Raw genomic sequence first — 17,878 nt, 5'->3', positions numbered from 1 at the left:
TGGGCTTTTGAACATGATGTATGATTCTTTTGAATCTGTCTGGTTTCGAAATCTTTCAGCATCAGTTTGCCACAAGTTTTAGTCAATATCTATAACTCCGGTTAACATGACATTTCCCTCCAGGAAGGTCAACCCGCGGTTGATAACCTGAACGAGATGCAGTGCATGTGGTTCCTGACTGAGTCAGCTAGGACGTACTTCAAGAACCAGGACTGGGCTAATGTGCTTCAGAAGTGTCACGAGGTTAGTCACGTGACGTGTGTGTTCACACGTGACCAGAGTGATCACGCGTGACCAGAGTGATCACGCGTGACCAGAGTGTTCACACGTGACCAGAGTGTTCACACGTGACCAGAGTGTTCACACGTGACCAGAGTGTTCACACGTGTCACTTAGTCTGTTTTAGTGACACTTGATAAGCTAACAACCATTATGTTAGTCAACATGACGACCAAACCCTTGACTCCTTTCTAAATTGTTCGATTAAACAACTTTAAGTACAACTTTTATCAACTGTTACTGATCAGGTGGAGAAGCATTTTGTTGACATAGTAGAGGATCAGTTTGATTTCCATCCCTACTCCATGAGGAAGATGACTCTTAGAGCTTACATCGGGTTGTTACGACTAGAGGATTCCATAAGAGGTACAGAGATTAAATACTAAATAGCAACAAATTCAGGGCAAATTATTCTTTAATTGTCACCAATTAATAGTATTAGCTTTTCCACTATACATATTATGTAATGTTCAATGTTGAAGTAAGCTTTTAAATGTCTTAATTTATTCTGGATCATTATAGTTCATGGCTCATGTTTCAGGTCACCAGTTTTTCAACAAAGCAGCTGACTACGCCATTAGAACGTATCTTCATCTACACGACAAACCTTTGGCTGATGCTAACGGGTTGGGAAATGGAGAAGCAGGTTAATAATTATACTCATTCTATAGTTTATCAACCGCTCTTCAAGTGACACTTTGCTTCAGAACCGATCTCTTTATATTTTGGGTATCGTTCAAAACTTTTATTTTCATCGCACCCTGGAATGATCACATCTGAAGAATGAAGATCAACAAATTTAATTAAATATAACCCTCAGATGAGATGACGGAAAAGGAGAAGAAGAAACTGGAGAGCAAGAAGAAGCGAGCCGCTAAGAAGAAGCAGCAGCAGAAGAATGAAGCTAACGTGAACAACAACGCCAAGGACAAGAACAAGCAGCCGGACGGAGAGATCGTTCCTCCTCCAATTGTGGGAATTGAGCTGGTCAAGGTGGGTAATTTCACTTTAAGTGAAGTTTTTTGGTAAAGTTTCACTTTTTTCCCACTTATTTGCACTTATTTTTTCTCTTGAATGGGTTTTCTTTGCCAGTTGTCACTCGTGGCTCAGTTAAACCTTTTCAGTCTGATTCTCCCCTGGACGATGCTATGAAGTTTCTGGATCCACTAAGAGCCCTGTCTCCTCGGTGTCCCAACACTCACAAACTTGCATTCCAAGTCTTCTACCGTCAAGGTAAGAGCCGGAATACTGTTTTTGCAGAACTAGTTAGATTAGAGCCGGCCATTAGAGCCTATATTTGGGGGAATTTAATGGAATTGTACATGGTTAGACTCGATGAAAGTCTTATCAGCCGAACAAAAACCTTCTGGCCATGCAGGGGATCGAACCCTGGACATTCGCGTTATTAGCACGACGCTCTAACCAGCTGAGCTACACGGCCATGTGAAAGGACTGTATTATTATTTCTCTGTTCAAACTTGTTGACTACAAGAAATCACACAATTTGCACATTTGTTCAGAACACTGGTGTACATAAACACTGGCTGTAGGCGCATTGTTTGAACTCATAACATTAACTATTCAGTGTTGCATGTTCCTATACATAGAACTGTATTACACTTGCGGTTAAAAAGGTTTAGTTTAGACCATTGATGATGCTCAAGAAGTAAAAACAACTACTGGCCATGCAGGGGGTCGAACCCTGGACATTCGCGTTATTAGCACGACGCTCTAACCAACTGAGCTACACGGCCATGTCTTGTAAGAAAATTATAGTTTCTATTTCCGACTTACATAATATGAAGGTTTCAACAAGTTGGTGGCACTTAATAATACGCACTAGACAGCTACTAGAGTTTTTAATAATGGAGAGGGACTGTCTGTTATCTTAATAAATTTAGCTACATGGCCCTTTATTAAATATTACATTATCCTTTCCTACATTTTCCTTTGCATAAATACTATATAGTGTACCTAAAGCATTATGCAAATCTGAAATCTTAACAATCAGAAGATCATGTTACTAATTACATTTTTTATTTCTATAAAATACTCTGGTGTTACATTGCATAGTGTTTCAGAAATATCGTTTGCTCTATCATGATCAAAATTTACAAAAACATTTACTGGCCATGCAGGGGGTCGAACCCTGGACATTCGCGTTATTAGCACGACGCTCTAACCAACTGAGCTACACGGCCATGTCCTCATGAAATTGTTTGTCGTATCAATTTTATTCCATTATCTCTCTTCGGAAGTTTGAAGCTTCACACACCTCCTTATTATGAAATTTTATAGCACGAATATTTAATTTTATTCACTCTGTTTATTGATTACGGTAATGAGATTCAAATTGTCAGGCTGGAAATTTTAGTCTGAACATGGCAAATAACGATTTTAAGCTCATTATACTGATTGCGGAGTCACTTTAAATCTTTAAATCAGATAAAGTGATTGAATTTCTGTTTTACTCAGTAAAACATAAATGTAGACTGGTGCAAAAGTGTGAAGCTTTAAAATCACCAAACGGAGATAATTGGATAAAATTCATATGATAAACAATTTCCTGAAGACATGGCCGTGTAGCTCAGTTGGTTAGAGCGTCGTGCTAATAACGCGAATGTCCAGGGTTCGACCCCCTGCATGGCCAGTAATTGTTTTTGTAAATTTTGACCATGATAGTGCAAACGATATTTCTGTAACACTGGAGAAATAACAAATGTAATTAGTAACACGATCTTCTGATTGTTAAGATTTGCATCATGCTTTAGGTACACTATTTAGTATTTATACAAAGGTAAATGTAGCTCAATTTATTAAGATAACAGATAGTCCCTCTTCTAGCTTGTCTAGTGCGTCACATTGAGTACCGACTCTACCAACTCGTTTATTCAATACCACTTTATTAATGACTGTAGTATCGACTACCAGTTACTGATATCCGTTGTTATTTACCGAATATGGATTAAAAGCTAGAGCCGAAAGTTAAACGTTTCAGTATTGACACGCACTTAAAATATATCGAACTCGGCTTCTAATTGATCAATTGATATCAATTAACCCTTCAAAATGACCGGAATGAGCACATTAATGAGACGAATCAAGGTTTCAAGGTCCCAAACCCTTAAATGTTCAAGACATTAGCAAAAAACTATGTCGTGAAGCCAAACAAAATTACCTAGCACTCTAGTAGCATGGAGGTGTTGAGTTCTTGAAACTAAAATTTGACAGGTGACGGTTTCTTTGTTGTAAAATGCTGATCTACACAGTGTGGCATGTTTCTAATTCTATTAAGAGTGCAGTGCCTCATGAGTTATGAGGGATTGTTTTTATTCGTTTTTCAGTTTATTTGTCATTATTCAAAACGGTCGTTTAAACCACCCTGGCACCGTCCCGGTTTACAATCAATCATTCAGTGAAAATCAGTTTTTGTCTTTTTTTCTTTGAAAGTACGTTTTCTGATTGTTCTAATATTCTTCTCCTAATAAAAAGTGTCCTCTCGCTTTTTTTCGCTAAACAAAGTTTTTAAAAGAAACTCTCCTTTATCCTAACGCAAACCGTTCCAGAATTATCATTGTTCGCCTCCACAATGGATCAATACCAGAAATATTTACATAATGGTGAAGATATCTTCAATACATACTGCTCATCACCAGATTACCGCCCCATAATGTTACCACCGGCACCACAACAGAGGTATATTGATGTGTACCCTGATGAAAACCAACCAGGACCTAGTTTTAAAGACGATATAGTCCAGCAGGCTAACTACGAGGCCGAGGTTCAAGTATACCGAACATTGGAGAATATATATACACGTCATGGAAAATTTATTGTTTTGCACAACTTTAAGTTTACGCATCACCAATATCGTTTGTGCGATAAAAGTCATGATAGAAAGGGGTGCCAAAAATGTAAAGGAAAGAACGCAGGGAATAATGACGGAGAGTGCGATTTTTTGATTATCGGTCCGGACTATTTTGTTGTGATTGAAGTTAAGAACATGACTCCAAATGAATCTGGAATCCAAAGTGATGAACATTCACAAGCTCTCCTTGGGACATTCAGAAAATCGGTCAAACAAAGAGAAAAGATAGCACAGCTTATCAAAAGTATGGACAGCAATGTGAGAATTTGTCAGTTTACCGCTTATCCTAATTTTAGCAGTAAATACAAAGACCAATTCCATCTGGAATGCCATGAGAAAGACACAATCTTGTTCAAAGATATTTTATGTGACATTGGTAGATGGTGGGAGTTTTATGTTATTGAAAGTCATTGTGTTGGAAACAGGAATAAAATGAATCTTCAAAAGTATTACGAAATCAGAAACATGTTGCTTGCCATTTGGTGTACTGATAAAGATGATTGTGATAAGGAGACGTGTAGCTTTGGAAATGTATCAAGGATATCGATGACAAAGTACGGTGCGGAAAGTTTACGTTCAGAAGCAATAATCCCTATGTTGTACCGGCATCCGACATCACGAGGGACTGTTTGGGAATAGAGAATCTCACTAAAAAGCAACATGATGTTTTTACATCAAACAAAAACTTTATGTGGATCGATGGACCTGCCGGGTCGGGCAAAAGTATCCTACTGATTGCCAAAATTATAGAGCTGATAAAATCTGGAAACAGCAGCAAAGTCTTACTTTTTAGTTTCCTGTTTGAAACTTCCCATCCTGATGAGGAACAAAAGCCGAAACTCTACGAGACCCCTTTAGATAATGCTGGAGTGTCGTATAGGGTATTATTTCTTTCAGAAACCTTTCCTTTTACAGAGGACCTTGACATGATAACTCAAGCTTTAGTTGACAACCAGTTAGTCATAGTGAATGGGGAATCTAAACGCGACCCCATGTTCGGCTATTTAAGCGAATTTTTCATAGAAATGCTTCGATCACCGCAGCTGCAGGGATGCGATATTTTCATTGACGATTTTCAATGTGTTCTTGTGGAAATGGGCACAAGAACATATTTCCCGAATGATAATCGCGAGCGCGAGGCACAAACTTGGATAGAAGACTTCAGCGATATGATGACCTCTATGTCACAGTTAACAAACTCTCATCACGTTTGGTTGTCGTGTGATATTATACAAATGTTTTCTCTTAGTAAGAAAAACTATATGAATGGTGTATCTTCTTCCCTACTTGCATTTTACAAACTACTATCTGATCATGGTTGTGTTAGTACTATCGATGCCAATCTGAGAAATGCGTACGATATATCACATAGTTTATCCGTTATTAGGGATTATTCTCTAAAAGAATTGTTATCTAAAGCTATATCTGATGGTAATAAACGTTTTCATGATAAAAGGGGACCAAGGGTCACAATAGATGGTCTGAGTGTATTTGCCAAACTATTGTCCGGCATGGACCAAAAAGAGGGTCATTATATATATGGTCCAAAACCTATACTTCATATATTCGAAGAACCGCTTAATGAAGTTGTACTTGCACGGGTTTTAAATGCAGAAGTTAATAGATTAAACCGTGAAATGGGTATTCGACCTATGATAATATGTGAATATAGTGTAGCATATTATTTCGATAAGTTAAAGGATCCCGAAAAATTGCCGTATCCTCTCGAATTGCTGCATGAGGAGAATCCGAGCTACAAATGGTGTTTTCAAAGGACTGTTTCTTCTGCTGAGTGGCCAGCAATTATGGCAGTGATTCGACTGTCTTGCCACGACATACTTTTACCATTAAGTATGCTTTACTTTTGTATTTCAAGAGCAAGAGTCTTTTATTCTGTCACACTACTTTCTTGCATTTGCGGTGAAGAACGTTGTCGAATATATGATACAATTAAAAGCATGCTTAGTCAACTAGGAGATTTTAACCATATCCAAATATTATGGCATCGTGACACTTATTAAATTTCTTTAAATTCCTTTTAACATAATATTAATGTGTTTCTAGATGATCAATTGTTAGAATACGAGTAGAATTTGTTTTACTGTCTCATATTTTCCGTAAAATAACGTTCGCCTTAATCGAAAACACTATGAATGCGCAGTACAGACGATTGAATTTAAATTAATGGAAGGAACTAAATCAATAATTTTTAATGTTGCTGACCGACATAATAGTAATAGTATAGATGGATAAGGGAGAGATGAAGCGAGTATCAACTTAATTTGTTTTAACCGTTCCCTCTGCTCTATTAAAATAAATTAACAATTTCAGGGAAGCTGTTGTTGATGATACAGAGTGTGAAACGTGCCCTGAAAACTTGTGCTAGAGCCCCCGAGATTGGTCTGCACATGACACAACTCGCTCAATATGGTTAGTTCTTACTTCTCTACTGTCATGAAACTAAGATATTTTACGAGTATGGGTGATAAAGGTGATAAAGACTTGTTTCCAATAATAAAATTTTCTTAATGTTTATTCATGTACCATCGGATAGTTCTGTATGATATATACTTAACTGTCTAATTCCAAAATCCAAATCTCTTTCATTTCAGTCAAAACGACGGGACCGACAAGTGGAATTATATCTGAAATAGTTCAGACAGAGATGTCGGAACTGTTGCCACAGAACGACATTAGAGAGTGGTTAAATGTTAGGGAATCTCTTACTGGCACCAATCTCAAGAGCTTCTTCATGTGTCAGTATCTTCTTTTATTTTGTTCATCATTCGTTAAGTTTCTTGAATCGAACTGTAAGAAAACACTTCTAGTTTTAAATACAGTTTATAGCTTATTATCTGAGTTTTTATACTGAATAATAACTAACCATTTGTACAGTGAGATGTGCCCACGCCCATCTGTCCCCCGAGGCGTCAGCAGATCAGCTTCAGTCCGTCCTAGACTTCCCTCTTGAAGGAGCCACCCTCGAGGTCAGCTAGTTCTAATGTACCGTCACAATAGTGACTTTAATATATGATACAATCAGTTGCAGGAGATTTTAGTAACGAGGAGTTTTCCAGTTTATCTTATCAGGGCATGTGCAGCAAAATTTATTTGACCAACTGCTATGATAAATCAAAACTATTTTCAGGGCGCTGAGTACGTGTTAGATCACTTAAACAATGGATTGTTGGATCCAACTCCTGAAGACATCGCCAGCTTCTCTACCGCCTGCCGCGCCATCTTTACTCTGGCGACCGCTTTTAGGCCACCTCAAACCGAGGAAACTGTCCCGAGATGAAGCAATGCCCCGTCAGTTTTACAGCAAACGGGCACTCTAAGTTATTGTCTTTAAAGCACAGCTTTATTTGCTAATTTGATACCACTGCTGTCAGCACTGGTTTTTATATGAGGAACAGAATGGGTTTGTCTAATTTTGTGGGGCTGTGGCGCGATGGATTAAAAGTTATATTTATTACAATTTGAAACATTTTCGGCCCCTGAAGTCGGTCTAAGAGTTGCTCAGTTTCTAGCGGTCAGTTGCTACAAGGCCTTCAACAGTGTCCTTTTTAAAATTAACGGTTATTCATAGAGTTGCATTACGTTAAAACTTTTGCAACCCTTCGAGTGACACAGCTGTTCACTTTGATCACTGGTTCATACCTGCTAAGTAAGTTGTGGCACAACTTAGCAAGTTGTGGTTCTTGGCTTTTAACTGAAAGTTAATCCCGGTAATATGATTATGTTCAAATTATGTGGTTATTTCAGTCTCAACAGTGTCCCCGTGTAATAATGGTTTTTCATAGTTTTGATGTGTTTTTACCGAGTTTATCAATGACCAGTGCTTCCTTTATAACAATATGTTGTGTTTTATTTCTTCCCTCAAAGTCAGGATCGAGTGCTCGGGTCATAGATGTAATATAAACAAAAGGTCTGTTAAACTCACAGACCTCCGCCATTCAACGCGCTCGTGGTTCAATTGCTAATCCACTTCACTACAAATCACAAATAAAACCTTGTTGGCGTTGCTTGTGCACATGCCCGAAATATTTACCAAATCTCTACACGTGACCAACGACTGTAATACCATATACTTATATCAGTGAGAGAATCGAGCAATAGACTAGCAACAAGCCAGCAAGGTAAGTGAAACCTTACCTGGGGACCCCTTGTATCACGTGGTGACCCCCACGGTCGCTTCACACTTCGACGCTACAGGGGGAGCCGCGCACTTCGTGCGCGGCGGGTCATACAACGTATGACAAGCGACCCCAGGCTATTATGTTCATGAACATAAACAATAAAGATTCGGCGGAATGACAGGCTGAGCGCCGCCCAGTAAGTGAAACGTTGCTATATTATTTGAAGGGCGGCCCAGTGGTGCATCGCGCTACAAACTCGGCGTACTGCGTTTTGGTATTGTCCATTGTTAATGGGCTAGCCCGGTGCACGCTTGTATCACGTGGTGACCCCCACGGTCGCTTCGACGCTACAGGGGGAGCTGCGCACTTCGTGCGCGGCGGGTCATACAACGTATGACAAGTGCACGCTACTTCGTAGCACTAATTCAAATTGCCTCGAGAAGAAAGCGGCGCGCACTACTTCGAAGAAATTTCGACGAGTAACATCCGTAAAGTCTTCATGGTATAGGTTATAAACGTACAAGTTTATTGTATTACGTCGTGACTTACTTGGAAACCCTTAACGAATGATACCGGACCCAAGGTTCACATGTGTATACGCGTACGTACGCAGTACGTACTGCGTGACACGCTAATTGCATTGTTTCACCAGAGCCCTCTCTGCAAGCGAGATTGTAGGTTTACAACCTACCAGGGCGCGCGCCGAGTTGGACGGTCCAATATATGGAACAGATATTTTAAGAGTATCACCCGTATTAACAAGCGAGAGGGCTCTGGTTAGTAAAGGGCAAAACCCCAAGTTACTATGTTCATTGATGATTGACATGATAGAGATCTGGCGGTATGCAAATGACAGCTACTGAGCGCCTTACCTGGGGACCCCAGGCGATTATGTTCATAAAAATCCGGGCTGAGCGCCGCCCAGTAACTGAGCGCCACCCAGTAATAAGTCGTGACCCTAATTTTTGTTTCACTTAGTGGTATTACCACGATACAGCCGCCCACTCGTGCGCGGCGCGCGGGTTTTCACAACGCGACGTGAGACAACAAATTTGTTGATACATGTTACATATCTCAAATATTAGAGATGTATATGATATATATATTTTTTCCGCGAAAAGCGTGAAGCGGCATGCAACGTATATGTCAACAAATTTACACTTATACTTAGTTTGTTTAAAAAATAGGGTTAATTTTGGCGAAGGCTTCAGCGTCTTTAATTTTGACCATTTTGAAACACGAAAGCTTCTCCAGCCGTATGTAAATCATTGCAACCAGTTTTAAAATTTTTGGTTGACCATTGTTTATGGTTTTGCCCGGCGCGCGCTACTTCGTAGCACTTGCTGTCGGCCATAACATTTCGAGAAGAAAGCGGCGCGCGCTACTTCGAAAAAATTTAGACGAGTAACATCTGTCAAAGAAATTTAGACGAGTAACATCCATAAAAGTTTTTGGTAAAGTAAGGTTGGTATGTGAAATTTAGTTTATTATATCCTATTTATTTAATATTTTGAAATAAGACCTGATAGAATGATGGCTTTTTAAAATTGCCAATTTTGAAGCCCTGCCTTTTTTATTTTTTCATTTGAAGGCTTCGTCTTTATATTAAAGGAAATATTTTTGTAGGTTTACAACCTACCAAAACGTGCGACGAGTTGGACTCGTCGACGGTCCTAATATATGGAACAAATATTTTACGTGTATCACCCGTTAAAAATATTTATAAAGCAAACTGAGTGTACTTACATTTCATTTGTTATCAAAAAGTCACAATATATATTATATTTTATATTACCCTGTCTAGTCTGTAGCTTTTCGTTCGCAGTGTCCATTTGATCACTCCCACTAAAACCAAAGTCACGTGATAATTTTAACACGTGATATTGTCGACATTTGCGAAAAGAGCTATTCCTTAAAAACATTTGATAACGAGGCCGCGGATTTTGAACGTTTTTCCACGCTCTGAGATGGTAAAGATAGTTAAATGTTTTTCTTTTGTTCTGGTATCCTCATCACATAATCAAGATCTATTAAATATTCAGGATTCGTCTGGGGTATCTCTTACCTGCGCCTTGTTAGTATCCTATACTTATCTTTCACAAAGAAGTATATTTGACACAGCCGCTTTGTAGATCCTGATATTGGTTGGCTTCTTAATGTTGTTGTTTGTACCAAATGTTACTGAGCTTTTAAAATGCATCGGAGGCTTTGTGATGCTATGTTATGTTATGTTATGTTATGTTATGAACACTTAGAGAATAAAGTTTTGATCAATAGTTCCGTATGCACTGATACAATGATCTAGCACTCCAATGAATGAAGTTGCTAACCTGTTTTATAGGTAGACTTTCCACTTGTTACCTAGTCTAGGAAGTATAAGTAACTAAGGATGTATTGGATTTTTGCGAAATTACAAATCTGGGCAATGGCTGGATAATGGCTGCATCTCCTCGGTCGAGTCAGCGGTCAGCTGAATGATCGGGTATGTGATTGAGGGTAAAATGAGGAGGGATCCTGCTAAGTGCCAAAGATTTATGATTTTGTAACCTATGGCACCCTTCAGTAAAGTCTGTAAACTTTTAGTCCACCGTATACCATTGTATGATACTGTACTGAAGTGATTATTTTATAATCAAATTCGATCAAAGATTAATATTGTGCTATATTCGAATCTGCTACTCATTTGAAACTTGTTCTATAGATGACAACGGTGGAGGTACCCAATGACAATCAACAACCCATCCCTAAGAAGCAGTGGTGCTTGTGTCCACTCAACTCTGATGACATGTTCGGGGATATTCTTTTGCCTGATCAAGGGGAGGTCAAAATCGGAAGAGCCATTCTTGGGGTATTGATTCTCAGAATTTACCAACCAATTATTTTCTCTGTGTTGAACGCTCTTTGCTATTATTGAGTAGCCCTTATATCTGCAAGTTTTCTGGTACTGGTTGGTACCACATTAGCAATAACAATCATATGTTTTCAGATAAGTGACAGAAAAATATCACGAACTCACCTTGGCCTCCGTATCCAAGACAGAGAACTTTCAATAAAGCTGGTTAGTTATTTATAAGTTATTCTTTGTATTTAACATTTAATATTTTCATGGACATCAGGCAAAGTTCTTAATATACTGTTCCGCCAGCTTTCTTATCAATGAAGATTTTTTGATTTTTGGAAAACGATTTTTCAATAAATGGGATAACTTCCACTTTCAGTTACACAAAAATCCCTGCCACGTGAAGAAAGTGGGTCAATCCATAGCTCAAGACATACCATCAGACAGATTCATAACCCTCAACGAAGGAGACCAGATTAGTTTGATGTGTGCTTATGCGTATGCTGTAGACTTCAAAGATATTTCTGCAGCTCAGCCCCCCAAGTTTCGTGCTAGAACCAGTAAGCATGCACGGGTTCCGTTCAGGCCCTTCACACTTTGTTTCTGTCTAGTTCTAATGTACCGTCACAATAGTGACTTTAAAAATATAGTAAGGATCATCATGTTCTGATGCAGATGTTTATACTATATTTTAACATCAAAACTTTTATTTATAAGAATTAGGCTTAACTTTGAAATACAATAGTGACTTTAAAAATATAGTAAGGATCATCATGTTCTGATGCAGATGTTTATACTATATATTTTAACATCAAAACTTTTATTTATAAGAATTAGGCTTAACTTTGAAATAATCAAAATTAAACAGGTTCAGTTTTGACGACAGCAACAGAACCTGACTGTATTCAGATAGCAAGATCGCAGTCTGCTGGATCTCGACATCATTTTGTCAACTATGATCCAGTCCCTCACTTTGACAGAGGTTATTATTTATCAATTACAATTATTGGATACATTTTGTCCTTCAATTTTGAAAAAAAAACACTTTGTGGTGATTTTATGCAAGCTCAATTTCAATTGCAGGCTAAGAATTGAATCCTATTCTAGATTATAATGCTAACCTAATCCGAATAATTTGCAGATGTTGTCGCTGAAGAAGATGAGATAATTGATGATGCTTTACCCCAAGGAGATCTAGATTCTCACATGAGTTGGAGGGATCCTGACAAAGGTAATAAAATTCCATAACCATTAAATTACATATCATTGACCTGCTAATAATATAAAGTGTTCTGTCCTCTTCCCAATGTTGGATGAGGCCATTGTGAACAGTTTCCACACATGCCTCGGTTGAGCTGTCCAGGATCTTCCTATGCTTCCCACCATAACTCATGTGTTCCAACCAGGTTCTGTTTTTAAGTCCTGTCATGAGCCTCTTGATAACCCTGCCGGAGGTATAATAATTTGTAACAAGGTTCACCAAACCAGACATGTTTCCAAAAAAAAACTTGTTGTTTAATTTTATTTGCTTTTATGAAACCACCCTCAAATTCATTGTACTGCTAAATAGCTAAATGATTTACTTTCTCGGTCAAATTATAAAATCAATATGATCATTGTATCAATATGACAAACATAATCCTGTCTTTTTAAATTCTTGCATAATTCCCATTAAATGTACTATTAAGTTTGTTAGTTTTAACAACTGTGATGATTGATCCTGACCCTCCCAGCAGTCCCAGGTCCGGACAGGTACCACCAGGACTGGTTAGTTATTGACGTGACGGAGGAGGTGGCTAAAGTAGCTCCTGAGATTAAGGCGCGTAACAGTGATGATGAGGATGGGTCTATGTTCTCTAACCACAGCGAAGAAAAGTGCTCTTACAGGTCTAGGTTTGCACTCATTTTAGAGAATTCTCTTTTGAAATTGGCTAAAAATGTTGTGTATGTCCATTGTCTACAAATATTTGTGTATGGTCAGACATGGTACTTGAACTTCTGATGCGCTTCTTTCAAGTGTGCTTAACTTTATGTTTTACAGGGTCCTATACAGTCAGAATCAGGCGAAGCCAAAGTCAATCATCTGGAGAAACATATGTGGCAACACTCCAAAAGAAAACGAATAAACTAAATTGATTTGATTGATAAGACTTTTGGACGTTGCTTAATATTACTGTGTCAGTGTGTGTTGCTGTGCAGCCACTTATTATCATTTATTCGCATGGGTAATAATAATAATAATAATGATGTAATGAGTGAAGAGAGAGGAAGAGAGAGAGAGAGAGAGAGAGAGAGAGAGAGAGAGAGAGAGAGAGAGAGAGAGAGAGAGAGAGAGAGAGAGAGGAGAGAGAGAGAGAGAGAGAGAGAGAGAGAGAGAGAGAGAGAGAGAGAGAGAGAGAGAGAGAGAGAGAGAGAGAGAGAGAGAGAGAGAGAGAGAGAGAGAGAGAGAGAGAGAGAGAGAGAGAGAGAGAGAGAGAGAGAGAGAGAGAGAGAGAGAGAGAGAGAGAGAGAGAGAGAGAGAGAGAGAGAGAGAGAGAGAGAGAGAGAGAGAGAGAGAGAGAGAGAGAGAGAGAGAGAGAGAGAGAGAGAGAAAGAGTGTGTTGAGAACTCTTAAATTTGATCAGTAACTCAGTAAGATTATTTAACTGTACAAACTTCGTTCTTTATGATAAAATTTTAATTTAAGCTTACGCACATGGGAACAGCAACCACTGACCTAATGCTGAAATCACACAAATTTTACTAGTTTCTGTTCTTCGTGATGAAATTTGATATCACATGATACTCGTTTCCGGGTATTTTTAGTTTGAGAAAGTTTCTGGTATCACACCATACTGATAAGAGATGTTTGTCACAACTATGTTCTTTCTATACATGGCCGATACACTTATACTGTGTGTAATACCTTGAAAGGGGGACAAGAAATTATATTTGGGCGTTTTACATGATTTTTTAGTATCTGCAAGGGATTTATTTTATCAAATATAAACAAAAATTGACCGATTCTTTCTCTTTTTATCACTAATTTATAATGTGGTGACCTTTTAATCTGCCTGATAATTTTTAATACAATTTAAAAGTTTAAACGACCATATCGAAGAATTGACCGAATTTGACTATTTTCGGTTAAATTACTGTTTTTTAGGCATTCTTCATGTTTTGTTTCATGTTTGTAATTTTTTAACGATTTCAATAAAGTTCAGAATTTTCTAAAGTTGTTTTTTATTGTTTTCGACAGCAAAGAATGAATCATGCATTCAATATTTCGGCGCAATAAAACACAATTTGCCTGTTGAATACCGCCATATTATGATACAATAGATAAAACACAATTCAAGTTGATATTTGAAATCTTGACTAAAACTAACCAAAACTAATTTATGATATCATGACGTATGCAAATCTTTTACAAATCTGTGTGCTCATCCACATCGTTCCTCGGAGATAGCTTCATTCTGTGATAAAATTCATAACCTGGAGATTGAAATTATTTTTAGACACTGTAATTCTACTGTCAATAATTCATGATCCTAGAAGAGTCACATTATATTTAATAGTTATTTTACAAGATTTTCAATTTTATGTGCTTGTGCATGCAGACTTCATAGTTCTTATCGCAAATATATGGAAACAATTCAAGTTCTTAGGTTACTGATAAGCCGTGGCCGTATCTTATTTCTTATAAACCTTTTAGATTATCATGAGACATAAATATAATAAATATGCACGAGGCAGATTAACAAGCAGACTTACACGATAATGCTATTGCTACGTGTTTCTTATTTCTATGTAAACAAATCACTTTTAATAAAGAAATTAGAACCATGTTAATCAAAATTTGAAAACTTATTTTTCATAACTGCAGCTTATAGAATGTTCTTAGCAGTGAAGGGAATAGAGAAAGAGGAGCCGATCACCGTATAGACTTTGGTAATAGAGAGATCAAATCACTGGCACAAGGACTGATTGAAAACATGGCTGACACAACCTACTCAACCTCAGTGGTTTCAGTAGTTGAGTATTTTAAAGAAAACCCACTCCCTCATCAAGGAGCCCCAATGCTCTACCAAGCTTACAACGAGTTAGATCGCTCCAGACTCCCAGATGTGATAGAGAGTATTACTGGTCCTGATGACATGGTGTGTGAGGGAGTGGTGCGCAGTGCGCGCGTTAACACTCACATTACAAAGGAGCAGGAACACAATGCAGACGTTATGTTAGGACTTGTTTACATGATGGTAGGTGGTGTTGATGAAGCACATGACCTAGTTCTGCCCTACTCTTGGCCTTGTGATACTATATATGGTGGACCTGCAGTCCTGGATTCCCCGGCTCTGAGTAACGCAACACACTGCCATGCACTAGTTCATCGTATGGAGGGGGAGCATCCAGGAGAGGGAGGGATGATGGGGTATGACAATGCTCACTTCTGGTTTGGGAGAGTTCCTTCAGAACACGTTCTTTATAATAATCTCTCTGAGACTTGTCTGAGTCTTGAAATACAGCACAACTTTAGCGGTGAAGATAAGAAGTTCTGTGATAAGATAAGAGGTAATAAACCTTGGAACTGGACGTCTTTTACAAATCTGTGTTATCATTCACATCGTTCCTCGGAGATAGCTTCATTCTGTGATAAAATTCATAACCTGGAGATTGATATTCTTTTTAGACACTGTAATTCTACTGTCAATAATTCATGATCCTAGAAGAGTCACATTATATTTTAGTTATTTTACAAGATTTTCAATTTTATGTGCTTGTGCATGCAGACTTCATAGTTCTTATCGCAAATATATGGAAACAATTCAAGTTCTTAGGTTACCCTTTTATGATAAGCGTGGCCCTATTTTTTATAATCCTTTTAGATTATCATGAGACATAAATATAATATATATGCAAGAGGCAGAGTAACAAGCAGACTTAAACGATGCTATTAAAAATAAAACTAACTTTTAAACTATTGTAATTCTATTAACTTTATAACTTACGCAAATGTTATCAAATCCAATTAATTATATTAAAATATTACAACATTATAGTTTTAATATCCTTTTTTGATTGATCAAGTTCTTTTTGAGCTCAGAAAAATAATTTATGGCTTATCCGTTGATACAAATCTAAGGCCTGAGCTAGAGCTGTTGCTACGTGTTTCTTATTTCTATGTAAACAAATCACTTTTATATTTATATAGAAATTAGAACATATTATATTAATAAAGAAATTAGAACCATGTTAATCAAAATTTGAAAACTTATTTTTCATAACTGCAGCTTATACAATGTTCTTAGCAGTGAAGGGAATAGAGAAAGAGGAGCCGATCACCGTATAGACTTTGGTAATAGAGATATCCAATCACTGGTACAAGGACTGATTGAAAACATGGCTAACACAACCTACTCAACCTCAGTGGTTTCAGTAGTTGAGTATTTTAAAGAACACCCTCTCCCTCATCAAGGAGCCCCAATGCTCTACCAAGCTTACAACGAGTTAGATCGCTCCAGACTCCCAGATGTGATAGAGAGTATTACTGGTCCTGATGACATGGTGTGTGAGGGAGTGGTGCGCAGTGCGCGCGTTAACACTCACATTACAAAGGAGCAGGAACACAATGCTGATGTTATGTTAGGACTTGTTTACATGATGGTAGGTGGTGTTGATGAAGCACATGACCTAGTTCTGCCCTATTCTCTACCAGAGGATTCTGAGTGGGGTGGTCCTGCTGTTCTCGACTCACTTGCTCTGGGTAACGCTACATATTCTCACGCTCTGGTGCACCGGATGGAGGGTAAGTATGTGGGGGAGCTAGGGATGATTGGGTGGGATAATGCTAGGTCCTGGTTCAGTGAGACACCTCCTGATCATGTGCTGTTTAACAAGGTTTCTAAAGCTGCTGAAAATATTGGGGCGAGGAAAGTCTCTGAAGAGGCGGATAAATGTTTGTTGGACGATATCAAGGGTAGAAAGCCGTGGAGTTGGAAATCTTTGACTGATTTGTTTTCTAGATCAGCTCAGTCTAAAGCACTGTCCCTATTTTGTGATGAGCTGCATAATTTGGAGATAAGCATGATTTTACAGCACTGTAACGGGGTTGTTAATAAGTCAAGATAGCTAGCGTATATGCTTGTAAAATAGGCAACTTCATTAAAACGTTAAAAAGCTTCAAATGTATTGCATTTGAAAATATTCTTTACTGTTTTAAGTTAAAATGAAAGATTATTAACTCCAGGTATTTTATAATATTGAATGTTGATATGATTGTCTTTGTTGAATATTTGAAAATTTTCTCCTACAACATTAAACTAATGAATTGAACTTAGTAATAGTATCACTATTATGTTGTTGTTTCCTTGATTTGAGTCAGTCCTTTTCTAAGTTCTAACATCATGATACGATAAAGATTTCTTATTTACTGCTTAGTCTTTTATCATGTGTATTGAACATGGTAAAGTGACATCTTAATTCGATAAAGATTGACTGAGATGAACACAAAGATCTGACCCACATGATATCGATTGACCTAAACAGCAAATGATAGGAGAATAGCCTGATTACTTGTATCATGAACACTGAACAGGCCATTTTCTAATTTGTACACAGTGTGACCAATTTGATGCTATTTTTAGACACTACATTACATCAAATCTTATCTCAAAATTGTAGATCAATTTCAAAAACCGTCTTCAAATTAGGTGATAAACCACTGTTTGGGACAACTCACTTATATGGCATAAGTCATTTTATACTCGTAGATGA

The 17,878-nt window shown here is 37.8% G+C and overlaps 3 protein-coding genes and 4 non-coding genes across 7 annotated transcripts in view; 4 read left to right on the top strand and 3 right to left on the bottom strand.

The window, feature by feature from the left end:
- Nucleotides 1-8,003, top strand: part of LOC134818582 (N-alpha-acetyltransferase 15, NatA auxiliary subunit-like) — a 53,925-nt gene extending 45,922 nt beyond the window's left edge. Inside the window, exons 13-21 of the mRNA XM_063828211.1 lie at nt 124-243; nt 528-645; nt 821-925; nt 1,100-1,272; nt 1,404-1,512; nt 6,479-6,577; nt 6,760-6,903; nt 7,043-7,134; nt 7,296-8,003. Of these exons, the coding sequence (XP_063684281.1) occupies nt 124-243; nt 528-645; nt 821-925; nt 1,100-1,272; nt 1,404-1,512; nt 6,479-6,577; nt 6,760-6,903; nt 7,043-7,134; nt 7,296-7,445 (1,110 nt within the window). The 3' untranslated portion in view covers nt 7,446-8,003. The remainder of the gene's footprint in view (nt 1-123; nt 244-527; nt 646-820; nt 926-1,099; nt 1,273-1,403; nt 1,513-6,478; nt 6,578-6,759; nt 6,904-7,042; nt 7,135-7,295) is intronic.
- Trnai-aau (transfer RNA isoleucine (anticodon AAU)) lies at nt 1,647-1,720 on the bottom strand. Its single transcript has one exon. It is a non-coding gene; the product is annotated as a tRNA-Ile (tRNA).
- On the bottom strand, nt 1,960-2,033 carry Trnai-aau (transfer RNA isoleucine (anticodon AAU)). The gene has a single exon. It is a non-coding gene; the product is annotated as a tRNA-Ile (tRNA).
- Nucleotides 2,407-2,480, bottom strand: Trnai-aau (transfer RNA isoleucine (anticodon AAU)). Its single transcript has one exon. It is a non-coding gene; the product is annotated as a tRNA-Ile (tRNA).
- Nucleotides 2,856-2,929, top strand: Trnai-aau (transfer RNA isoleucine (anticodon AAU)). The gene has a single exon. It is a non-coding gene; the product is annotated as a tRNA-Ile (tRNA).
- A 2,984-nt stretch (nt 8,004-10,987) lies between the features above and the next one.
- Nucleotides 10,988-13,443, top strand: LOC134818677 (uncharacterized). The gene is made up of 8 exons (XM_063828316.1): nt 10,988-11,134; nt 11,273-11,344; nt 11,505-11,685; nt 11,994-12,107; nt 12,267-12,356; nt 12,532-12,579; nt 12,859-13,018; nt 13,167-13,443. The coding sequence occupies exons 1-8, from the start codon at nt 10,988-10,990 to the stop codon at nt 13,249-13,251; spliced, it is 897 nt and encodes a 298-aa protein (XP_063684386.1). The 3' UTR covers nt 13,252-13,443.
- A 1,543-nt stretch (nt 13,444-14,986) lies between these two features.
- Nucleotides 14,987-17,435, top strand: LOC134818585 (uncharacterized). The gene is made up of 2 exons (XM_063828214.1): nt 14,987-15,676; nt 16,414-17,435. The coding sequence occupies exons 1-2, from the start codon at nt 15,100-15,102 to the stop codon at nt 16,452-16,454; spliced, it is 618 nt and encodes a 205-aa protein (XP_063684284.1). The 5' UTR covers nt 14,987-15,099; the 3' UTR covers nt 16,455-17,435.
- The last annotated feature ends 443 nt before the right edge of the window (nt 17,436-17,878 follow it).

This window comes from Bolinopsis microptera, chromosome 7 (genome assembly GCF_026151205.1).
Source record: "Bolinopsis microptera isolate Bmic1 chromosome 7, MBARI_Bmic_1.0, whole genome shotgun sequence".
NCBI classification, from domain to species: domain Eukaryota; kingdom Metazoa; phylum Ctenophora; class Tentaculata; order Lobata; family Bolinopsidae; genus Bolinopsis; species Bolinopsis microptera.
Note: the sequence above shows the minus strand (reverse complement) of the source record. Positions and strands in the feature narration are given on the sequence as shown.